This window comes from Mastigoproctus giganteus, chromosome 12, assembly GCF_048544385.1.
Source record: "Mastigoproctus giganteus isolate SK-2022 chromosome 12, ASM4854438v1, whole genome shotgun sequence".
NCBI lineage: Eukaryota > Metazoa > Arthropoda > Arachnida > Uropygi > Thelyphonidae > Mastigoproctus > Mastigoproctus giganteus.
This window is the reverse complement of record NC_143586.1, coordinates 161550538-161577448: the sequence shown is the minus strand read 5'-3', so window position 1 is coordinate 161577448 and position 26911 is coordinate 161550538. Positions and strand designations below refer to the sequence as shown.

At 36.4% G+C, this 26911-nt stretch overlaps 1 protein-coding gene across 3 annotated transcripts in view; it reads left to right on the top strand.

The window, feature by feature from the left end:
• The window catches only part of Eaat1 (Excitatory amino acid transporter 1), a 155334-nt gene that overhangs the window by 96531 nt on the left and 31892 nt on the right, over positions 1 to 26911 (top strand). For all 3 annotated transcript variants that reach the window (XM_090386727.1, XM_090386728.1, XM_090386729.1), the window contains exons 2-5: positions 5710 to 6245; positions 11684 to 11726; positions 20236 to 20293; positions 24750 to 24936. In XM_090386727.1, coding sequence (XP_090242853.1) covers positions 5710 to 6245; positions 11684 to 11726; positions 20236 to 20293; positions 24750 to 24936 — 824 coding nt within the window. The remainder of the gene's footprint in view (positions 1 to 5709; positions 6246 to 11683; positions 11727 to 20235; positions 20294 to 24749; positions 24937 to 26911) is intronic.

Genomic DNA, 26911 nt, shown 5'->3' with positions numbered 1-26911 from the left:
TGATGATATCCAGCTCAAGACCCTGTGTGTGCCAAGCCCATACTCACCAGCTGTGAGCCCCTGGGATTGCTGGATGCGATCACCCAAAGGAGGATCCTGCCTGCTGGAGTATTTCACATCTGCCAATCTCCCTAGCATTCTGGAAGCTTTTTTTTTTTTTTTAACAAAAAAAGGCCACAGTTTTAGATATAATCAAAGTGATAAGGAGAAACTTTCTCTTTTTTTTTTTGTATACTACACTGAGTGGACAGAAATCATAGGTACCCACCTTTCACCTAGATAAGGGCAGTGAAACGGTGAGGCATAGTCCACTAGTTCAAGAAAGCATTCCACAAGTATTTCCATCCATGCTTGCTGCACTGCTGTCCATAATTTCATTGCATTCCTGGGTGGAGGATCTAAAGCTTGAATGGAATCTTTCCACAGCATCCCAAAGATGCTCTACAGGGTTCCCATCCAATGAATGGGGAGGCCATTCCATGGTGGTAAAATCTGTGGAATGCTCTTCGACCATGTTCTAGTCACCATGGCTCTGTGGGGAGACACATTGCCTTGCTGTAAAATCCATTGCCCTGTGGGTGCATAATGACTATGAAGGGATGCAGGTAGTCTGCAAGGATGGACACATAACCTAGGCCGTTCAGAGATGCATCTAGATGGACCAGAGGTCCTAACATGTGATGGACCATAACATGCCTCAGATCATTACCAACTGTTCACCTGCCTGAACATGTCATCTTTAACATGATGAGTGCATAGCAGCCGACCGGGCTAGCCGGGCAGGTCAAGTGCCTGCCTGGCAACCCAAAGGTCACAGGTTCAATTCCTGCCTTGGGCTTGGATCAAAGTACTGCAAAAACCTTAGGAGGTGCATTATGGCCACAGAAGCCTATGCACCAACAACTACCAAAAAAAAAAGTGCATAGCTTCTTGTGGTTTCTGCCAGATATGCACCCTCTCGTCCGCTTGAAATATCTGGAAATGGGACTCATCGGACCAGGAGACCCATTTCCAATCATCCAAGGTCCAGTGCTGATGTTCTTTTTGCTCAATTGAGGCATAGTCCTGTGTTTTCGTGGGAGCCGCTGACTCAGAGTAAGCGGCTCCCATAACCTATTGCAGCTATTGATCATCTGATGGTCTTGGTGGAGACATTTCTGGCACCTCCCTCATTGAAGTCGGCGGTGACTTGTGCCACTGTTGCTCTCTGGTTGGCTGAAACAATGCAAGACTGACTTCAATGACTGCATTCATCCACCACCCCACAGTGCTATCCACGATGAGATGCTCTTCTGGAAATGGTGTATATTAACATCATTAGCAAAGGCACATGATGCAAGAAAGCAAGCTTATATAGCATCAGCCAAAAAAAAAACACACCCTTCACATTTCACCCATCCACTCGCTCCTAGTTCTGTCTTGAATTTATTTAAGCTATCAACTTCTACAATGACAGAAGCTTGTTCCAGCAATCAACCATCTGCTGGCTAAAGGCTAAGAAACTGTACTAAAGAATGACAGATGTGCTTTTATAGTGTAAATATTTATATAATTTTTTTTTTAATAAGAGAATGATTAAATACTTAAACTAAGTTTCAAAAATTTATTCAGTGCACATTACTGTGTATATATTGAAAGTGGCTGTCACCCCCTCACTAGTGAGGGGTATTCCTGATGCACTCTTGATACTGTCAAATGGGATAGTGCAATTTCTGTACCACCTCTGTGATGGTGCCCCATGTGTTGGGCATCCACTATCATCCCTCTTTCAACATCTGTTAACTCAATGTTTATCATCCATACTGACATTGAATTACTGTCTGACTGCAGTGTACCTATATACCAGCCAAGCAGTGGGTTTGTCCACTAGTTAGAGGGGTGACAATGTCACGTTGCCCAGGAACCAGGTATCCCGTGAATTCTGTCCTTTCAGTGTAGTATGGCTAATATTGATGCAATAACTTCCTATGCAAGGAAGTTGCTGCCTTTTTTTGACCTATCCCAAAAAAATAATAATAAATATATATAAATAAAACTACCCATGTTTCCCTCTTCATCCAGCTGAGAGAGATTCATTTTAGTGTTACATTCTACTTTTTCAAGCATGTGTTCATTCAAACTCTGGGACCACTGCTGACTATCATAATACAAGATGAACTACTGACACTGAAAAGAAGTTGAAGTTCTGTATTTAATAAAGAATCATTAGGGAACCCAACGTTTTATTGCATTGAAGGCTTATTAATCTCAATTACTCTCATGGTAAGGGTGGTTACTTGTAACTATCTGGATATCTTGTAATCAGGATATCTTGTAACTACAGGACGACCAGGCTGCCATGCACGGAAATTGAACTTGGCCTGTTATAACGTACGATCACTCATCGGTGAAGTAGGATATTAGAGCTGGAAAAGGAATTAGAAAATGTCAATTGGAATATCATCGGTTTGGCTGAAACAAGAAGAAGAAATGAATCACTTAAGTTTATCAAGTGGAAATCTGCTGTACACCAATGGAAACAGTGAAAGGAGTGAAGGTGGAGTTGGGTTTCTGGTCCATAAAGATTTTAAAAACAACATTTTGGAATTCAAAAGTACATCACCAAGGGTGTCAAGACTAATACTCAAGATTTCTAAGAGGTACAAGCTAAAGATTATAATGATTTATGCACCAACATCAAGCCATGATGATGAAGAGGTTGAAGAAATGTACACTGAAATTGAGTCTTCTAGATGAGCAGAAAACCCACTACACTATTATTATGGGGGACTTCAATGCTAAGGTTGGAAAAAGGCAAAACAGCACAGAAAAGGAACTATAAGAAATTTTGGAATTGGTGAAAGAAATAAGAGGTGAAAGACTTGTGGAATTTGCAGAATCTCAAGGAATGTCAGTAAATGAACCCTTTTTTTTTCAAGAAAAGGGTGAACAGAAAGTGGACATGGAAGAGTCCAAATGGATTAACAACTAATGAAATCGACTTCATCCTCACTAACAGAAGATATATTGTGAATGGTGTTACCGTCCTGAATAAAGTAAATGTTGGAAGTGATCACAGAATGGTAAGATGTACACTTGATATAGATAAAGGAAAGGAAAAAACTGACTCGAGTAAATAATACAAAGGTCTTTGAAATAACAGAGGAGAAAAAGCAGTATGTACTGGAACTTAAGAACAAGTTTGAGCTTCTGCAGACTACTCAGGACCAAGATATCGACAAGGAATAGTACAACTTTCTGAAAGTGATAAAGCCCAAGAAACCTATAGGGAAACAGAAATCCAAAGAAGAAAAAATTAGTCAAGAAACACTTGTCATGATGAACCAAAGACGACAAATGAAGAGCAAGAAAAACACTGACAGGGAGAAAATTGAGTATACTGAGTTATGCAAAGCCATTAGAAAGAGACTCAGAGAGGACATAAGAAGATTTAACACAAGAAAAGTAGAACAGGCATTAAGGGAAAACAAAGGATTTAAATCAGCAGCCACGAGCAGTAATACAGAAAGACAAATGAAACTGAAGAATAGCGATGGTGTACTTATAAACAGCAGAGAAGGCATAATTCAAATAGCAGACTACTATAGGGAATTATACAAGGAGCGAGGGAATGATAAAAGCAGTGGGGAAGATGGATTGCAAAGTAGCAATGCATACGACATACCCGATATTCTTCCTGATGAGGTAGAACATGCATTGAAGAATCGGAAAGCCCCGGGGGAAGATGAAGTTACTGTCGAGTTGTTAAAATTGGGAGGAAGAGACATAACACAAAAACTGGCAAGGCTCTTCACAAAGTGCATTAGAAAAGGTGTGATGCCTAAGCAGTGGAATAATGCAATCATAGTTTTGCTGCATAAGAAAGGAGATAAATTGGAAATTATAGACCAATTAGCTTGTTATCCCATATCTACAAGTTGTTCACAAGGGTCATTACTAACAGATTAGAAAGAATACTTGATAAGAATCAACCGAAAGAGCAAGCTGGCTTTAGGACAGGATTCTCAACTATGGATCACCTTCACGTAATATCACAGCTAATGGAGAAAGCAAATGAATATACAACACCATTATGCCTGGCATTTGTGGATTATGAAAAGGCATTTGACTCCATACAGCATAAGGCAATGTTTCGGGCACTGGAAAGACAAGGCATAGATACTCCATATATTATGATTTTGAAGAAAATATGAGAGTGCTACATCCTTTATTAGACTAGACAAAGACAGTAGCAAATTTAAAATCGAGAAAGGAGTTCAATAAGGAGACACATCTCCGAAGCTGTTTACTGCTGCCCTTGAGGAAGCTTTCAGAAGATTAGACTGGTTGCAGAAAGGAGTCAATGTGAACGGAGAGTACCTAAACCATTTACGATTTGCAGATGACATTGTGGTCATAAGCCACGATCCCAAAGAATTAAAGGAAAATCTTAGTTATGCAGAATTAGTATGGATTTTGGACTAAAGATGAATATGGCTAAAACAAAAGTAATGATGAACAAGTATGCCACAGAAAGGAAAATTATGATTGAAGGAGCAGTAATTGAAAAGGTGGAGTCATATACTTATCTGGGACAAGTTATTAGCTGTAATAATGATAAATGGCTGGAAGTCAAGAGAATAAGTTTTGGATGGATAGCATTCAGGAAATATAGTCACATACTGAAGAGCAATATCCCAGTTTGTCTGAAACGTAAAATAATGAATCAATGTATACTCCCCACCATGACTTATGGAAGTGAAACTTGGGCACTCACCAAAAGAATGGAAGAGAAGCTAAGAACTACACAGCGAAGAATGGAACGAATTATATTGGGAATCAGACTCTTAGATAAGAAGAGAAACACATGGATTAGGCAGCAAACTCAAGTAAAGGACATTCTTATCAAAACTAAAGAACTAAAATGGTCTTGGGCAGGACACATAGCTTGATGACAGATGGACTAAGAAAATAACAGAATGGTACCCAAGGGGAGCTAGAAGAAAACCTGGAAGACAAAGGTGGAGATGGATAGATGAAATTCATGAGTTTTTGAGTAGTAAATGGATGGCCAGTGCTCAAAACAGAAGGAACTGGAAAGTTGCTGGAGAGGCCTTCATCCTGCAGTGGATTGAAAATGGCTGATGATGATGATCAGGATATCACTTGGCATACGTTGTATAATTTTAATGTTGGGAGCTTTTAATTCTAATATACCAAGATTTTCAGAGTTTCAAGAAGTACCATAGTATAGAACACAGGTAGTTTTCTTTAATGTACTGGCAAGCAAAGATTATCTTCAAAGTAACATTTTTTTTTTTTTTTTTTTTATTTTGAAACAAAATTTCATTAATGGTTTTCCATCACTGTATAGTGTATATAATTCATTAAAAGGGCCTGTAATGTCCATGACCTTATTAGAAAATTTTGCTGTTTTGCAATCATTCATTCAAAACATGAATACAGAGGTAGGGTGTATATCATTTTCTGTATTAGAATTATATTGTCAAACAGATTTGGATTTGATTCCAAATATCATTTTAACATTTTTCAATATAGGGGGGGGAAAAAGTTTGAATGCATTGCATATGAGAGTGTGATATACCATGTGTGCTCATCTGTCAATCAACAAAATCTTGTTTACAAAGTGCAATTTTTTAAAATTAATCTCTTATAGTAGGATATTTCTTTGTACAAGTTCATTTTACACTTACCTTTTTTTATTTTTAGGATTCCCCTACACAGCTACCTGCCATGAAGGCTAATTCTAATGGTGTTAGCAGTATGGCACTTTCAGAATTTCAGGATGATGGAATACCTCAGAAAGAAGAAGACAGTACACATTTTATCAAGCAGATTCCCACTTGTCTGAGTCGTAATGCATTAACTTTGGCAACATTCCTTTCTGTAGTAATAGGCATTGGTTTGGGCTTTGGGTTAAGAGGGTTTGGGCCATGGACTAAACGAGAAATCATGTATGTAAATTACTTGGGGGAAATTTTTCTTCGCATGCTCAGGTGCCTCATTCTTCCGCTGATTGTCTCTAGTTTGGTGTCAGCTCTTGGAGGTCTTGATACAAGGTTGTCAGGGAGGATTGGTATCAGGGCTATAGTTTATTATTTCGTAACTACTGTATTGGCTATCATTCTAGGTATCATACTTGTAGTTTCAATTAATCCAGGTGGTGGAGAAGCGAGTGCATTTCATAAAAGCAAGACAGAAACAAGAACAACCACAACTGCTGATACTTTAATGGATTTAATCAGGTAAAGCTTCTAATTTTTGACTTATTTATGCTACCAATGAATCAAATGTATATTGAAATTCTGATTTCAACAGAAGATTATAATATAATCAACACTTATAATATAAGGAATTTTAGAACTTTTTACACATGCTTCTTAAAATTTTTTTTTTTTGTTAAAACTCAGGATTAACTTAGTTGGATCTATTTAATTGCTATTCTTGCCGACCAGGCTAGCCAGCCAGGCACTTTAGCCATATGGGTAAAGCGCCTACCTGGCAACCCAAAGGTCGTAGGTTTGAATCCCGCCTCGGGCTTGGATCAAAGTACTGCAAAAAAAAAAACCTTGGGAGGTGCACTATGGCCACAGAAGCTGATGCGCCAATAACTTCCAAAAAAAAAAAATGCTATTCTTAGATGATTTTAGTATTAGTGCAGTCTACCCTCTTCAATTAGGCAATTCATTTTTAAGAAAATGGGACAAAAATGGCAAACCACCCAGGTCCAATCAAATAGTTCTCAAGTTGGCCACTTCTATCAAAGCAACACATCAGATGACTGTGCAGAATAAGTTTTTCCTCAGAGCCATAAGTTTTTACCAACTCCAACCACTTTGAAATGAGAACAGAATGTACTATTATTATTGGTATTCTGCCAAGGGCAGGTCCACTTACACACTTGACTAATTTTTCATGTTTGCTGTCCTCTTCATCTTCCCCATATCCTCCTTTCAATTCATCTGTCATAGTTTTCCTCTCTCTCAACTTCTTTTCCCCTCCATTACATCAATCCCCTGCCTCTCAACGTGTCTAGTCCAATTTCTTTCTGCCTTCTGATTATTTCAAAACCTCATTTTCCACTTTATCAAACTATCCTCTTCCATACCCCCCTCCCCATCTCAAAACCTTCCAGTCTTTTTATATCTTCTATTCTTAGTGTCTGGATTTATGCTCCAAGTATATGAAATGCAATGTTCTGCATTGGATATCATATCAGTTTTTACCTTAAGCCAATTCCTAATCTCATACATTTTTCTTCACTTCTCAAAAAATTCTTAGCTGTTGTTATTTCTTTACAGCTTTTTGTTTCTTCTACCATTTGACTTCCCATATACTTGCTCATCTTCACATACTTGTTCTCTATTTTCTCTTTCTCTTCTTATTTCAGTATTTAACTTGCACCTCTTTCTTTTCCCACTCATATTCTCAAACTTTTAATAATAAATAAGAGGAATTTCCTCAACAATGACTTATAGAACACTTCAATTCTAACTCTCCTTTATTCAAATGAGTATAAAAATAATTTAAATGAATTCTTCATGCTCAAAGAAAAAACCCAATAAACCAGTGCACCTGGAATCAAAGGTCTAAGAGCTCCAAACCTTACATCAAGCTGCCAACCAAGCATTTAAATTATTTTTGTACTTATTTGAATAACAGTTAGCATCGAAGCGGTCTATACTTCATCATTGAGGTAATCCCTCTTATTCATTATTAATTGATATATAATGTAGAACTTATTGAGCCTTGAAGCTCTGACACTTATTAATTATTCTCATAACAAATCTATCACATCCTTTAGCCTATTAACCAAAATCAGCAGTCCTTCCTCAAAATCTACCAGTGCCATAACACCATCTGCAACTAACTCTCAATAATCATCCCCCCCCATCTTCACCTCATTAATCTCCCTCATCCATATTTCCTTTATCAAATGCCTCTTTAAACAGTTCTTCTACATATGAGGAGTGATCAAAAAGTTGAGAATTGAATAATAAAAGACAGATAAATCAATTCTTTTTTTTTTTTTTTTCAATGTATTCATCCCAAAGTTCAATACACTTATTATATTTACTCTGCAAAGAATTTAATCCTTCCAAAAAAAAATTCTTTGGTATGGGCAGAAAACCAGGCTTCCACTGCTGCTTTTAGCTGTTTGTCATCTTTAAAATGAGTTTCATGAAAATGAGACTTGAGTTTCTGAACAAATGTGGTCAGATCTGGAAAGATCCAGAAATGTGACCCCAAGTGGCTATTATTTGTTCCTTGTACAGCCCTGAGTTTAAGGTTCTACACCACTCAGGGCTGATGAAGGAAGGGTAGTTTAAGTGTTTTAAAACCACATTCATGAACTTTAGCCTGTGCAACCTGGGCTTTGTGCACAGGGTGCACTGACATGGAGAAGCAAAAGATGACAACTTATCTTTTTTTTTTTCCTGAATTGCAAATTTTAATTTTGGCATAAAGCTGGTATAATATTCCCTGTTATTGTGGTTTTAGGTGTAAATTAATCAATTAACAATTTTTGTGTCCAGAAAATTGAGACCAACACTTTTCCAGCTGATGGTTGGATTCAAAACTTTTTTTGGGGGAGGGGGCTTGGAGATCTTTGTGCTTCCACTGCATGCTTTCTAATTTGGATTCACAATCATAAAAATGTAGTTAAGTTTTATCACTAGTCACCAAATGGAATAAAGATCCATCTGGATTAGAGTTAATTTTAAATCCTCTTTTAATGACTCCACCCTCTGTTTATCATGAATCAAAAGGTTTCTGGAACCAATCTTGCACATATTTTTGACTTTGCAAATGCTCGTGTATTATTGTTAAAATGCTTCCATGAAAAATATTAAGATGTTAAGCACTTTCCAAGTTCGCACCTTTTAATTCTCCTATTTTTTTTTTTTTTTTTTTTCCAATGATGGCAATTGTTTCAGCACTGATCAGAATTAATCAGATGGCCAACCAGACCTTGGACCATCCTCAAGTGGCTTCCATACTCTTTAACTCCATCCACCTTTGCAACAGTATAATAGCTAAGTGATACATTCCCAAACATTCTAGTTATTCTCTTGTGGATTTATTTAGCATTTTTGCTGTCTTTGTGATCAAAAAATTTGATTATTGAATGATGGTAGAATTTGCTGGATATTAATTCTTCTTCACCTCAATATTAAACATTGTCAAATATTAAATGTTTTTATTTAAAGATTTAAATAAACTTTAAATACATAAATTTTGTGATAAAACATAGTATACATACAATGAAATGCAAGAAAACTTACCTTAAAATTGTGAACCTTATATGTATACTGTATTTATGATTTACAATATTGTTGATTTTCAGATTGCTCATAACTCCTTACACGGCTAAATGTAATGTAAATCTAGCACTTGCCCAAATCCAGTCTTTTCAGAATGTCCAGTTTACTTTCCAAAAAAATTTTTTTCCCCCCTGATAGTTTTTCACCTTCACATGCTTAGCACTAGCTGATTCATTTGATCTCAGAGGCCATCTTATTAAAAAGACACTATCCACATGGTAGGCTAAAATCAAAATGGTGACAAATCCCTCCCATCCAATTATCGTCCCATTGCAATTACTTCTACTTTTTCTAAAGTAATGAAGAAATCAATTAACCGGCAACTCTTAAACTACCTAGAAACCTGCCATCTGATCAATGATCGCTAGTATGGATTCTGTCAGTGTCGATCCCCTGGTGATGTTCTGGCTTATGTTACCCATTTATGGGCTAATTCAATGGAAAGGTTTGAAACACAAGTAGTTGTTCTTGACATCTCAAAGGCTTTCGATCATGTTTGGCATAAAGGTCTTCTAAACAAGCTTCCATCTTATGGTTTGCCAACTGTTTTTAGTAATTGGTTATCCAGTTTTTTCTCTGATCGCTCGCTGAGGGTGATGGTAAATGGCTCTCTAACTTCTCCACTAATGCCAGTGTCCCCCAAGGTTCAGTTCTTTCCCACACTCTTTTCCTCTTGTATATTAATGACCTTCTTCCATTGACTGGAAATCCTATCCATAGTTTTGCCGATGATAGCACATTGCATTCCACTTTCCATTTTGAGAAAGCTTGCCCTGTTCAATCAGCTTAAACTTCTTGAATCTGCAACCAATTCCTTAAATGCCAATCTTCAGGTAATTCTCCAGTGGGACAAAGACAACTTAGTTGATTTCATCCCTTCTAAAACTCAGTCTTGTCTTATCTTGCAAAAAGGATTCTTCTGCTCCTATGCTTATCTTTAGTGACACTCCAATTTCTAGGCGAAATGATATCTCTTTTGGGATTACCCTGACTTCTAATCTCTCTTGGCACAAGCACATTACAAATATTGCTTCCTCTGCATCTAAAAAACTTGGTTTTCTCTTTCGCTCTCTGCGTTACTTTTCTTCCAAACAGCTGTTCACTCTGTATAAATCTGCCCTGCCATGGAATATTGTTCCCACATCTGGGATGGTGCCCCCAAAACCTCTCAGGCTTCTTGATTCCATTCAGAAGAGGGCAGTTAGGTTAATTAATGATTAAGGGGGGTATCTAAATATACAGGGCATATAACAAACAAGCTGAGTGAACAGTGCTATAACAGGAACAACTGTACAATACACTTTGTGTATTTATTAGCATTGACACACAAAGAAAGGAAGCTTGTGATAAACTAATGATATCAAAATTTAAAAAAATTCTTTGGGCCTTCTATACTTTAGATATCATTTGAGTGTGGCTGATATTTGAACAGCCTTTGAAGGAAAAAAGCCCTAAACAGCAAACGTAACATGATTAATTTTGGTGAATTACATAATTCACTGGTTGGATGCAAGAAATTAATATTGTATTGTTAATAGTGAATAAGATTATGCATCCCACTGATTGAGATGTTGAGTGTAACAGACAATAAATTAATATGTTGACATGAGTGTAACAGATGATTGCTGATTGGCATGTGGGTACAGCAGACCATAATTTTAACTAGGTTTAAAGGATTTCCATAATGATTTAGATCCATCAGCACTTAATGGAAAAGTAGTTTGCTGATAGTTTCCATAGCCTTCTGATAGTTAAATCTTTCGTTACCTTTGCCAGTAAATCTGAGTTGGATATCATCTTTCTTGGTGATTTCCTTCTCTCACTCTTGGAGTAACTAATTTTTTGCCTGGTGCAGCAAAAGCCTCAGGCTTCCTTGCACCATATGTCTGATAATGATGATATCAGACATCCCACAAAATGACTTTGTTTTTCGAACAGAAAGATTAAAATCCAGAGCAATCTATGCCAAAAAGACTCCAATTCTGGTGGCATTCCTGCCTTTATTTTTAAAATATGTGCTATAGAGTTCAGTTTTTCTTATTTTTTCCTTCCCTTCTGCAAGGAATTTTGTTCATATGTAGCTAATTCTTAAAAAGGAAGACTTGTCCTCCTTGCTTTGTCTTGCTTATTGCATATCATTTGACATCTCTTCCAGAATAATGGAAAAATCTATCAATCACTCAGTCCTGGGCAGCAAGCTTTTTTTTTTTTTGTGTGTGCTTTGTATGTTTTAGTAAGTTAATGTAAAGTTATAGGCTTACAAAGTTGATGCTACTTTTAAATTACTTTACAGTCTGGCTAAGTCTAATTTAAATTTGTTAATTTAAATTAATTAAATTTTTAAAATTTATTTGCAGAAATATGTTTCCTCCAAATATTATTGAGGCTTGCATCTTTCTGGTAAGTTATTCCATGGTTGTAACCCATTCAATTGATTCTGTTTCTTTTGTTATGAGGAATATTTTGCATGACCCCAGCTAGGGTTTATTGATAACTTCTAAAATGTTTGTTCCTTTGTTATTTGAGATAATCTTTAAAACATTTATATAATAACATATTTGTAATGCAGTCATATGTTTAGTCTGTAAAGAATAAACATTCTTAATGGGCTTTCGGTGCATTTGCTACAAGAAGAAAAAAAAAAGCCCTACATATGCCCCCCTTCCTATAGGTACCTACCCAGCAAGCCTTGGGAAAATTCAAAGTTATCATTATCAAATGCCTATGAAGCGTGTGGTAATCATTTATTCTAATGATTAAGTTCGTGCTTGTTAAAGGAAAACTTATTTACTTGTTTCCTGATTATAGTGTCACTTAATACCATGAACGTTTCACCTCTTAATTTTTACATTTCTCCCCTCCAGATGTATAAACCAGATTTTCTAATTTCTCAACACATTCATCTCTACCATCAGTTAAGATTATCATCAGATTTTACCTAAAAAAAAATAGGTGAAATATACATTGAAATATAAGAATGTTCACCAAAAGTCTATTATGTAATAACATTTTTAATTACCAATCACAATTAATTGAATTAGTTTATTTGTATTCAGTATATTTAAAGGTAACAAACCCACTAATGAAAAGTTTTAAAATAAGAAATTTATAATTTGCTTTGTTACAGTAAACAACAGTTATTTTAAATGGGGACAATACCTGGTACTGTAGACAAGTGGCAAGGAAGGCCCATTTGCTTATTGAGATAGGTATGTCATAATCCCACTGTACAAGGCAACTGTAAGACTGCACTTGACATACTGTGTTCAAGTATGGAGAGCACGCATAAAGAAAGACATTTGAGCTTCTTGAAATGGTCTGAAAACAGGCACTTGGTGAGATCATGCAAAGGGGAAGTCTGTGATGAAAGACTTTGAATATGGGGAGTACAAAGTTTTGTAATTAAGACACTTAAGAGGAGACCTGATTGAGGTGTACAAGGCTATGAAAGAAGAGAGTAAAATGAATGAGGGCAAAATTCACTGTTATAAATGATTCCAGCACCAAAAATTCAAATTACTAAGGAAGAGGTTTAGACTTTTTTCTGGAAGTTTTCTTTTAGCCAGTGAGTTGTTGATTACTGGAATAAGTTACTTCTATGGGTGGTTGAGGTTAACAGCTTGAGGAAATTCAAAAGCCAATTTGGATCAGTACCTATGTGAGGAGGGAGTCAGTAGGTGCTTTATTTTCTTACTTTATTTAATTTTTTGGCTGGTGCAGCAAAAGCCTCAGGCTTCCTTGCACCATATGGCTATATTATTAATACTCCCTAGCAAATGATAATACATCATTAAACCACATGCTAATATTAAGGATGTTTATTGGTACAGCTACAAGAGAACAAGATAACCACCACAATACAGGTATTTAACAAGGTGACATTTCATAACTAAACTGAGTAATGTTGTCAGGCCAGGAGAGTAGAAAGCTGTGACTAGCATGAAACTGCACATCTGTCCAGCTGCTTTCATGCTGGTTGCTTGTACCCATGTGGCCTGATGTTACTCAGTTAAGTTGAAAATTGTCACATTGTTGCTAAGTACTTGTGTGGTAGCGGTCATCTTTTCTCTTCTGACTGTCCCAATACATGTTCACAACATTTGCACATGGTTTAATAATATTCTTTTTTTTTTTTTTTGTATTAATATCTTTTAAAAGGTCATTTTTCAATGTGGTCCATTGCAAATCTAGTGTTTATCATCCAGAATTGTCTTAAAAAGAACACGTATTTTTTCTACACCAATAAAAGGCTAAATTTCAGAATGCAAAGCCTTTTCTCATGGACATTTCAGTTCATTTCTATTAACAGTTATCTATTCCTTTAAATATGAAATCTTGAGTTTTTTTTGTTTTGTTAACACCAAATTTATTATTTTCTTTCCCATGAGTTCAAGGATGGATGAAATTTCTAACCTATTTCCGTTATGCTACTCAAAGAAAGTTCAATATCTGGCGTATCCAATACCTCAACTTTTTATACAATCAGTTTTTGACAAAACAGTGCTGTACATAAACATGTTCTCAGCCACCAGCTCCCCCCCCCCCTGTAACCTTTGTGAAGATGCTGTAGATGAAGAGTAAGTGCCCACCTTTCTGAGCCAGAACATTCCAGCCCTCAAGGTGATGTACACATTAAGATGTAACACTGAATGCTGTTTTGGATAGTGAAAACAGACACAAAGGCAGCCTCATTTTGTATTATGTGCTGCTGGGACTCCGTAGAGAAAACTCTATGAACATTGAAAATCAATTTAAATCTAATGAGCAGTTCAGACTGTCACCATATCCACACCCCCTCGACGTAGGCACCTGTATGTGGTGAGGGGACCTCCCAGTGACGCTGCTGGACTTCCAGACTAGCATCACTGGGATCCAACGCCCACAGCCCAGGTTCCAGGCTTATATCAATGGAATCCGGCGTGTTTGCCGTGCGCTGCGACCCGTGGAAATTTGGAAAGGGGGATCCTGGTGGTTGAGGGGCCCAGCTTCAATACACCACTTTGGCCCCTGCTTCGACAAGACGGGTGGTCCTGGAAGACCCGGCTAGGATCAGTCGGCTAGTAGGCTCGCCTGCAAGGGTCAACCGTGTCAATGCCATGCCCCTACCCTCATGGTCCGAGGGACAGGATTCAGGCTGGCGGTGGTGTCTGGGTAGCCCTGGCGTTCCACTCCAGAGCCCATTTATTGCATGCCAGGTAGTGGGCGTCCCTTTGGGCTCCGTGGTGGGTGGGGAGCCCAGGCACTGAACAATTTAAAAAACTATATGAATCCTGATAAACTTACTTCTTCAGGGGCCCCAACCCAGTCCCTATCTGAAAATTTAGACAGAGGCAGATAGCATTATTGCTAAAAAGAGGCAGCAAACCGAATTACCATCAGGGCCTGTCCCAAGGTTCTTAATCATTCATTCTACCAATGAAACACAGATTGGTAAAATGTCGCCATTTTTTTATTCAAAAAGGGTTAGATGGGTTAGCAGGTTCACCCAAATCAGTTAAGAGGCTTCGTTCTGGAGACCTTTTTAATTGAAACTAAAAATGACAGGCAATCAGAACATCTACTCCGAACAACATCAATCGAAGGAATACCTATAACAGTGACACCACACAGAACACTCAATTCATCGAGAGATGTCATTTCGGAGTGGGACCTTCTCAACGTAACTGAGGAGGAAATTTGCTCCGAATTAAAACCACAGGGAGTTATTGCCGTCAAGAGAATTACTGCGCGAAGGGATGGAAAACTTGTTAAAACCAGGAGCGTTATCCTGACTTAACTCTCCTAAACCTCCTGATGAGATTAAAGCTGGATTCATCAATTTTTCAGTGCGTCCATACGTTCCGAACCCTTTACGGTGTTTTAAATGCCAGAAGTATGGACACTCTCAAATGGCCTGCCGTGGAGTCCTTGCATGCGCTCGGACTCGCTGGTGACAGTAAGTGTTTCTGTCTACCATGCCTCATTTGGCTCTCTATGCCATAGAGCAATTCAATTTTTATGCTGGGAGCTTCCTTCCTCAGTTGTGCCCCTTGGTAACTAAGTGACCATTTGAACAAAATGCTACTCACATAACACACACAGACTGGGTTTACAAAGTTGTGCAGCATCACAGAGTACTTGACATGGATTTGTGGGGAACCACAGGAACTTCCCCACAGTTGCATGTATAGAGTTGCACTATATAGTTAAGCAATAGTTGTACATAGAGCTTTTACACAGATCTTTTTTTTCATACAAGATGAAACTTTATGCAGTCTCCCAAATGTTTTTGCTGATAAATTTAACCAAATCATATTTCAAGAGAAAAATTCTTTTCCCCTGAGGTATTGATTTCTTTTCCCCTGATCTTGCTTTCCTTTCTTTCTTTGGCCTTTTTTTTTTTTTAAATGCTGTCAGCCTGTTGTTGAAACAAATTGCCTTTGATTTGCCATCATGGCTTTCTTTGTTTCTTCAAATAGCTGTTTGAACATTGCTGCTCAGTAGGTAGCCTTTGAAGGGGAGATTAGTAGATGTAAACAAAGATGTGTTACTGTCACATATTCACTCATTGGAACTCAGATTATAGGATTAATAGCAACAAGTAGGATATTGGCTCAATTTGAATGAAGGATTAGTGGTTTTTGTGTATGGCTACACTACAGACTCAGTCTATTCCTTATCACTCCCCCCCCCCCAACCAGTATTGCATGTTTTTGTGTATATGCATTTTTGTTTTCCTTTCTGTGAATAGACTATAGTTATGCAACACTGTTTGTTATCCAATGGCATAGACAATATCTAGATTTTAACTTTGTATTGAACAACAATTTTTTATACTTGGTAAAAGTTTTTTTAAATTGAGATATATGGTAATGACTATTTTTTGTCAAAATGATTAGTCACAAACTCCTGACCTAGCAGTTGTGCCTAATATAAACAGAATAGTAGTTGATCATCATGTTTAATTTATACATTGAATTTTAAGTTATTTAACTTTGTAATGAACTACTCATTTTCCAGGTAATCATGTATATAGTTTATCACGTTCTTGACCTAATTACACTAAATTTGTTACAATGGCAATGTTTCATAACCCTTGCTGGAGCAGAATATGACTTTAATTTTGAATTGGTTTACACATAAGTAATGCAAAAGTATTAAAAGTGATGGATGTAATGCTGTAAAATTTTAACCAACAGCACATGGTTTTCATTCAATGAAAACAAGATACCTTGTTTTCAATTTTCTCTTGGGTCAATCTTACAAAAATTTCTAAGAGGTACCATGACATTCTAATTTCCATCAGCTCTTTTTTTACATGTGAAAGCCAAGAGTGTTTGCTGATGAGAATGCAGTCAACGCTCGTTATAGCAATCCTCTTTAGCATCCCAGCATATTATAGTGACTTAAGTGGTAGATCCCAGCTAATTTCCCATAAACCTAATGCTATTTTACATTCATTATAATGACATTGAAAGATAAATTAATTCTTTATAGCAACCCAAAAATTTCCACTGTTCTACCTGTTTTTTTTTTTTATTGCTATATTCACATCTCAAAATGAAAAGAAAAAAAGTAAAATGCAAAAAATGTTCCTGTAGGTGGAAATCTTTTAAACTAAGGTGGAATCATTTGTGCTTTGGATAAATATTGATGATTTCAAGTCTTCTAGTGGATGGTTCCAAAAATTTAAGACTTGTGGGTCATCTTAAAGTGTGCAGCTATGAAAGGAATGGAAGACAAATTGTAAAAAAAAAAATTTTGCATAAAATCAGAATATACTTTTTTTTCAATAGGTCAATGCCGATGAAGGTGAACTTTTCTTTTAAAAATTTACTGGATAAAATGCTTTCATTCAAAAATGAAAAAAAAATGTAGTGCACCAATAATGAATATTAGTGCACTATATTTTCCCATTATTGGATATTGGTGCACTACATTTTGTTGACACGGTATTGCATTACTTATTCAAGGTAGTGCAATACCATGTCAACTTGTTGTGAAGGTATTCACAATATGAGATACAGTCCATTCCGGTTATTTGGGACACATCAGGACTAGTGCATTTTGGCCCGATTAAGTGGCTGCCCCAATTATCCAAAGTTTCACATAAATAGTTAAATCCCACTTTATTATTATTAATAGCCATATGGTGCAAGGAAGCCTGAGGTTTATGCTGCACCAGGAAAAAAAAAAAAAAGTTAGAGAGAAGTGAGCCAAATCACATTATGACGATCCCAACGTAGTAAAGTACCACTGGTCACTGTGTGATCACATTTGTAAATTTAATTTTAATTCTATTAAACAGCAATTCTAATTAGTGAAAGGACTATTATCCACAGGCTATAAAAGCAAAGATATATATGAAGCAGACATTTATCGTTTATTACCTTACCAATTAAAAATGTGATAATTGGAATAATTAATATGTACATACAGAATTAATTGACATTTCTGTTCACTGACATGTGTGAGTTAAAATTTAAAACAGTAAAAAGATAAGCAATCAATAACAAAGAACACGGCACACACAAATTGCAAGTAACACATACGTGCAAGTGAGAACTGAGTAAAGAGTTACAAAGCTTTAAAAATACAAATGAAGAAAAGTTCTGAAAATTTTTTTTATGATTGAAGATTTCATGGAAGTGTAAACACATTTCACCATAATAACCCACAGAATTCCAGCTGTCAGTATTATTGCAAATTCAGTAAGATCGAGTTTACTGTCCATTTATGATAGATTTCACTAACAGAAAAGCCCAATAAACAGGTGACTGCTAATTGTTTTATGGTTGTGACCTCCAGAATTTTGACCGAACCACGTGGTACTGTTGGAGACAATTGTAGGGTAATCTCCAGTGCTGCAGTCTCGTGCCCCAATTAAACGGCATACTGTCCCAATTAAGCAAAGTAAACCCTGGCTATTTTCTCAATTGGTTTCTGTTTTTTAAGATTTGCCCCGATTAACCGGTGGCCCAAATAACCGGAATCCACTGTACAATTAAAATGATGCATTAAAACTACCTTTGTAGTAGAAACGATGTGTGTGTGTGTGCATTACCTATGCATAATTAAATTCCTTCATACTTTTAGGCATTTAGCCAAGAAATATATTTTAGATTAAACCATGCACACCATCGGGCATCTCTTATATTGTGGAGTTATACTTCATAACTGGGTTTCACTATTGCAACAACAGGGTACCTATTATCCACCCACCAAAGAGGGGCCAAAAAGCCTTGAAACAGTGCTGTCTGGGTGGTGGTGGTATCCCCAAGAATAAGTAACAATAGTCTTCTCTATAGGTGAAACATTACTTATTCAAGGTATTGCAATACCATACAACTCATCGTGAAAGTATTCACAACATGAAATACAGTTAAAACGATGCATTAAAACTACCTTGGTAGTAAAATTATATGTGTGCATTACCCATTCATTATTAAACTCCTTCATACTCTTAGGTTTCTTAGCCAAGAAATATATTTTAATGCAAAAATATTTGTTAATGCCATAAAGGCAGTGTTACATGGGTCAGAGAATTGCTAGCCTGGGGAGATGAAAGTAATTCTTCACCTCTGTTTTGCTTCACTTACATTCACTTGAAAAGATTGCTTTATTTGGATGTTCAGCAGTCTGAAAAGTGGAGGGTCAGATTACAAGACCTGCTGGGGATCATCATGGGACAAACAAATGCTTGTGTTGTGCTGATGCAAAAACAGATGCATGTATACTTGCTTCTACTAGAGCCGTGCCGAGTGTGAGGCAAATGAGGCTCTTGCCTCAGGTTAAAAGCAGAAAGGAGTGCCAAAAGAAAGTTTAAATAATTGCCAATGTTGCCATCATTAACATTTTAGATGCAATTTTTCATTCTTGCCTCAGATACTAAAATGGCTTGGCACGGCCTTGGCTAAACAAATTTGATGAATTTAAAGTATTGCTTATTATTATTGGCCATATGGTGCAAGGAAGCCTGAGGCTTGTGCTGCACCAGCCAAAAAAATTCCAGAGAGAAATTGCCAAAAAGGAAGAATTATTATATCCAGCTCAGGACCCTGGGTTTGCCAAGCCCATACTCACCAGATAATGAGCCCCTGGGGTTAAATTTCTTGGACTAAGTCATCAAAGAACAAATTGTAATGTTTTAGAGATATTGGAAACATGGCACCACTCAGACATTAGATTCACAATTTCATTATGGTGAATACAACATGTACAAAAAGGATAGGTGGGTGGTGGAGTTTTGCTCTTAGGTAAGAAGCAAATAGAATCTAAGCATTGCACCTAGTTTATACAGGTTGCAAATGTAATTTATTATTATTGTAATAAATTACACTAGCCACCTATATCAAATTAGGTTTACTGCTTAGATTCCATTTGCATTTCAGTGAGTCTGGTGTGACATAAGCACTGTGAAAACAAAAACAAGAATCAAAATGTATTAGCCATATGGTGCAAGGAAGCACTAGGCTTTTTTCTGCACTAGTCCAAAATAAAAATTATTTAAAAATTGTGATATTTGATAAATAAAAAAAAAACTATTTCATTCTCTCCTCACATAGATGTCTCTCCAGTTGACCTTTTAAATTTTCTCAAGCTACCAACCTTAACCTCCCATGGAGGTAACTTGTGGTAATTAACAACTTTCTAAAATTGAACTTCCTGTAATCCAGTCCAAACTTCTTTCCCTGTAATCTGAATTTATGGCCATTCTTTGTGCTTTCTATTCTATTGGTGATATCTATTACTGTTTAAAGTGAAAAAAAATGGAACTGGTTGATCCACTGTAAATTTGGTATGAATCAGAATACTCTGTTCCAAAATTTAGGAACTGATGTGATGTATTTACACACAAACTTCATTTAACTCATTAGAAATATTTCAGTAATAAAAATATATGTGCTGTAGAGTTCTTGTTGTCTTTCAGTATTCCACTGTCCTTGTAAAGCCCAAAGATTATAACATCAGTGGAAATACCAGTAATGGTATGTATAAAAAAATATATTAACTAAACAAATTTATTAATTACTCAGTAAATAAGTAAAACAGTGTTGCAGTACAATCCAATGGCATCAGAACAAAATATTAAGTCAACACCTTACACCCAACATGAGAAATTTGAGTGTGCAACATAAAGGTATACAATTTCATCACCTGTGTTCCTATTAGGAGGAGGGTACAAATGTGCATTTTGAATATTTATTCAAAATTCATTGTAATGCATTCTGAGTCAATACATTCTGAGTCAATATTCTAGATGTAATGTTATCTGAATTAGCTAGTAATTCATAATTATTGAGTGACCATTTCATACTATACTCAAGAGTTGGACAACCTAAGTTCATTTGCTCATTATCATCATAAGTTCATTATCATGTTCTTCATGACTGGACACCTTAAAACCATGCACGAACGTAGGCAGGATAGCATATGTAAGTAAACAAAACTGAATTGAATAGCAGTAGCTTCAAACATTGTGGAAGAAAAAAAACTGTTTGAAAATCAATTTTAAGAAACCACCACCTTCCTTTTGTCCTATTATTATTATTTTTATATTCTTCCATAAATGTAAGAAAATAATATGCTATATATGTATATTATTTTCTTACATTTATGGAAGAATATAAAAATAATAATAATAGGACAAAAGGAAGGTGGTGGTTTCTTAAAATTGATTTTCAAACAGTTTTTTTTTTTTTTTTCTTCCACAATGTTTGAAGCTACTGCTATTCAATTCAGTTTTGTTTACTTACATATGCTATCCTGCCTACGTTCGTGCATGGTTTTAAGGTGTCCAGTCATGAAGAACATGATAATAAATGCAAGAAAAAGTAATCTAATAATGAAACACTGTTTTGTGAACATAATTTGTTTGGTTAATTAATAATTATACTTTACAATACTGCAAACAAACATTTCAGAACACTTTGGTTCCTTCTGTGGATAAATAATTGAAAAAAATTTAGATATATCTACTTAATGCAGAATTCTCCAGTTGCATCTTGCTGGACATAAAGATATATTGCAGATAAAAGAGCCACTAGGTGACAGTGATCACAATGTACTGATGTGGGATTATTTAAAGATGTAACTACCATCAAGGGTAAAGGAAAGGGTTTTTGCTTTCATAATGGTGACTACAGTGGTATCAGACTGTGTTTTTAAATTCTATACAGTGTGATCAACTGATGTTACCAACAGCAAATTCAAAATGGGAAGCATTCAAAGAATTAATCTTGGAAACTACTAGACTTTTCATACCAACTAAGAAATACTGTTCAAGGTTCAGGCCTAAATGGATTTCAGATGAATTAATGAGGCTTGTGGTAGAGAAGAAAAATGCATGGGATGCATATAAATTATCAGGTGACACAGATAGATATAAGCTAGTCTGTAATCAAGTCACAAAGGCAGATTACGAGAAATCTTTGGAAAAGGACACAAAGAAAAACATCAGAGTTCTTTACTTATGTAAATTCTACAAGGAAGGGGATGAATCAAATTGGTCCACTTAACACAGATGGTTCGACATTGATCCTGCTCAAGTAGCTGATAAACTGAATGAGTATTTTGCATCTACATTCACACATGAGTTATTCAAGGAGGGAATGCCAGAAGTTTTATCAAGCTCTAAAAGGGAGCTAAGTGATTCTGTAATAACTGAGAGCCAAGTGGAGGAGAAATTGTTGAAGTTAAATAAAAGGACACCTCGGGTGGATGGAATCTATCCAGTTATAATGAAGGAGGCAGCAAGGGAAGTGAGCAAACCCTTAGCCATAATTATGAGAGCATCCTTAGAGTCAGGGGAGGTCCCCATGGACTGGAGGTGTGCAAATGTATAACCAATTCACAAAGGGGGTTCAAAAGGTGACATGAGTAACTACAGACCTGTTTGAGCCCATATGTTAGTTTAACTTATTTTCCAGGGAAAATAATGGAGTTACTGTTAAAGAGGTGATACAGGATCACCTAGTCAAAACAACAGTAATAGCTCAGACACAGCATGGGTTTGTTAAGGGGAAGTCTTGTCTGACCAGTTTGATGGGATACTATGATATGGTCACAAAGGAACTGGATGCAAAAAATAATTTTGATATGATATACTTGTATTTCAGGAAAGATATTGATACTGTTGAACATGGAAGACTGCTGTACAAATTGGAGCGGTATGGCATTAAGGGCAAGTTGCTGTAATGGATAAGGGATGGTTGAGTGGGAGATGGCAGAGAGTGGTAATAAATGGACACTGCTCTAAGTGGACTAATGTTATTAGTGGAGCCCCCCCAGGGTTTGGTGCTGGGCTCATTGTTGTTTTGTGTATTTATTAATGATATTGATGACAGTATATCAGGCCTAATGTCCAAGCTTGTAGATGATACAAAGGTTGGCAGGGTTGTTAATGACAGTAATGGCAGTGTGCTACTGCAACAGGCAGTAGCACACTGACATTACTGTCCATTTAATACATTTTAGCCCATCTGCCCAAGTTATCTAGATAACTTGGGCAGATGGGCTAAAAAGTGCCAACTGAAGTTTGAACTTGACAAATGCAAAGTACTGCATATGGGTAGAAGTAACCAGAGAGAAAACTACCAAAAATTACCTGTGTGGTACTACACTTTAGGTGGTAGAAAATGAAAAAGACCTGGGAGTAATTGTGCAGTCAGATATGAAGTTTTCTGAGCAATGCAGACAGGCTGCTAGGGCAGGTCATGGGGTTTTGTCAATGATATATAGGAATTTTGCTAGCAGGGAAAAGGTGATTGTCCCTCTGTATAAGGAAATGGTCAGGCCACACCTTGAGTACTGTGTACAGGTCTGGAGGCCTCAATTTAGGAAGGATGTAGATTTGCTTGAGTGTACAGCGAAGGGCAACAAGATTGGTGAGGGGAATGAAGGGATCCTCTTATCAAGAGAGGCTTAAGTTCTGCAAATTGCAGTGGCTGGAGACTAGGCACCTGCACGGTGATGATTGAGGTGTATGAGGCCTTGAATGGGTTGAGCACACTGAATTCTGATGGGATCCTTCCACTTGTTCAGATTACGAACCTAAGGGGGCATAAATTCAAATTAAGAAAAGACAGATGTAGAATAGATGTAGGCGTCTCCCTAGCCAGGTGGGAAGGAGCAGTAGTGCGTAGCACACGCTTCTTGATTAGAGCAGGGTTCGAGCCCATCATCACCAAATAAGGAGGATGCAGAAAGGTCAGGGAATGACCACTGCATATCCCCGGAGCAATATGGCCTTAGTTGCTAATGCTCCTAAAAACCAAATAACAAACAAACAGAATAGATGTGCGGAAATTTGCCTTTAGCCAGCGGGTGGTTAATTGCTGGAATAAACTTCCATCTGTTGTTGTGGAAGTTGATAGGTTGGATAAATTTAAGGAGGAACTGGACAGGCATTTGGATGGAATGGTGTGTGTGTTTTTTTTTTTTTGGCTGATGCTGCATAAGCTCATACACTTGCTTTCTTGCATCACATGCTACTACTCTCTAAATAATAATTTGGCTTATAAAAATTTTGCTGCTTTACTTGAAACAAGTTCAGACCCCAAATTGGGAAATAATGATTCATTGCTGTATTTATCACTCTATAATAATAAAAAAAAAAAAAAAAAAAAGCAGCCTGATATTAAAGGGTTGAGTTCTAATCCAAAGAATTTGATATGGGCATGGAATTCATGTAACATTATAATGTTTTTTGTGTTAGTCATCATTTGCTTAAGAACCCAATAATATTATTAGGTTTAGCTTGAAAAGGAACATTATTTAAAGGAATGAATGATGTAAAGAAAAGTAATGCAGGATTTTCCTTTGATGACTGAGGTTGTTTTTATTATGCCAGTATTATTTAAAAATTCTTTTTTTCTTTGTTTATGTAAACAAACTGAAGCTACCACCAGACTTTGAGAAGCATGAATAATGGCCCAAATATTTGAGCCACTATTGATCCAGTGTTTCAACTTATGGATGCTTATAAGTAACTTTTTTTTTTTCTGAATTTAATTAACAAATCACTGTAGTTAAAAATAAATAAATAATAATAACAGCAAGTTTGAATTGTTGACATTACCTGAAGGTAATTTGAGAAATGTGACAGTGAACTGCTTTTTATTGTTATAATAATTCAGGGCCCACAGTTCCGTAGGGTATGAATTACTCTAAATATGCTTCTCAGCCTGATAGTCATTTAATCTCCCCACTGACTAGAGCATACTGTGTAGTATGCTTGTATATTTCATGTGTCCTTAGACCAGTTTGCAGGATGAAAAACAGTTCATCTGGAAAGAAACTCTGTACCACTTCCTAAAACTGGCTAACTTGGAGCACTTAGTAAAAGGCCTTTTCCCATATTTGGATGAAAAGCAAAAGCACTATTTATGTACTATTTCATTTAAAATATTTAAGCAAAGAGAAATTGTATCTTTTCTCTTTTAGAAACCAGTCCTTATTTATGGGACATTAAGACTGAAAAGAGTGGTGATACAAATATCCTGGGCCTTGTTGTGTTTTCTGTGGTTTTAGGCCTGACTCTAGGACGAATGAAAGAAGCTGGCCGTCCTTTGCTTGATGTCTTTACCTGTCTTAGTAATGCAATGATGATTATAACAAAGATGGTGATCTGGTAAGTTAATTGTTGTGTGAATTAATAATAATATTCATTTCAAAGTTTGTTCAAAAATTTTAATGTTAATTGTGTATGTGTGGCTTTCTGTAGTATGCTTGTATATTTCATGTCCTTAGACCAGTTTGCAGGATGAAAAACTGCGTTCATCTGGAAAGAAACTCTGTACCACTTCCTAAAACTGGCTAACTTAGAGCACTTAGTAAAAGGCCTTTTCTCATATTTGGATGAAAAGCAACAAAAGCACTTTATGTACTATTTCATTTAAAATATTTAAGCAAAAGCGAAATTGTATCTTTTCTCTTTTAGAAACCAGTCCTTATTTATGGGACATTAATTATGATAATTAATGTCCTGTATATATTAATGATCATTAAACATATGTTTAATAATAAAAAGTTTAATAATCTTCCAAGAGATGTATGTGTGTTGAGAGAGAGAGAGAGAGAGAGATTTTCCCCCAATTATTAACAAAATAGAAAATATGAACATTGAATTGTAATAAATAAATACTAAACATTCATAAATATGGCATTTCAAACCACGCACTTAGCCATACAATACAGTACTACTGTACGTGCGTTTGTTTTTTCAGGCAGAGATAAGGAGGGAGGTCCAACTCTTAAGGAATTTTGGAAAGAATTTCACATTTTAGATTCAATCAAAATAGCAAAACAAGCATGGGACAAAATTACAGAGAAGAACATGAAGTGTGTTTGGAATAAACTGTTATCAGTTTATTGATAATGTTGAAGGATTTCAATAACCAGCAGAGGCTGTACAAAATGAAACAGAAATGGTGCTAACCAATTGCAGCTTGAGGTTTGTACAACTGACGTCACTGATCTGCTTCAAGTGCATTATGAAGAGCTTCACAAATGAAGACCTTATTGAAATGGCAAAATGTGAGGAAGGAGGTTTAATAGCTGAAACTCTCAAGGGGCCTGATGAAGCTTTTCAGCACAGAAAAAGCAATTGAAATTTTTGAGTCTCAAGATTCAAATTTTGAGCTCACTAGAAAAGTTTCTATAGATTTAAAAAATGCTTATGCATGCTATCATGAAATTTATAAAGAAAAGAATGTCTTGGAAACAAATGACCCTTGAAGCATTTCTGAAGAAGACAACTCCTTGTGCTTCCAACAAATCAACAACAAGTGCTGAGCCAACAATGAACCATCAATAAATGAATTCCAGCTATCGGTATTATTGCAAATGCAACAAGATAGTTTACCTGTTTAGATTGCACTAACAGAAAAGCCCAATAAACCGGGAACTGCAAATATTTTTATGGTAATGACCTCCAGAAATATGCTCCTCTGCTCGTGCTATCCTGCCTCACGAGATTTCTGTTCTAACAGAAAAATGTGAGCTCCTGGAAACATGAGTTGGCCTACAATACCACCTGTTATCTTGTGAATACAGCGAATGACAACAGTGTTTCCGACCAATAAAACTACAGTAAATGGAAAATATAGCTCTCATACATTTGACATTTTTTAAGCTTTGTAAACTTATGTATTGCTGGGTTTTGCATTCACGTGGTGTTACTCGCAGATGAAGTCACGCCTGAGCCAATGCAAAAATCTATACTCGCATTGTTCCCTAATATATCAGTCATGTTGGAGCAAATTCACATTGCTGAAATGAGTGTTATAGCAGAACTGACTGTTTATTATTAGTGATATGGTGCAAGGAAGCCTGAGGATTTTGCTGCACCAGCCAAAAAAAAAAAAAAATTGTGTGTCAGAAGTAGAAGGGAATCACCAAGAAAGAGAAGAATGGTGATATCTAGCTCTGCCTGGGTGTGCCAAGCCCATACTCACCAAATGTGAGCCCCTGGGGGTAAATATATCTAAAGACATTCAAGTACTTGCTTACTTTATAGTTATTGTGCTTACTACATATATTACACTAATTAACAAAAAAAAATACAAACTTGTGAGAGATGGCTGATTCACAAAATGTTTTATTCT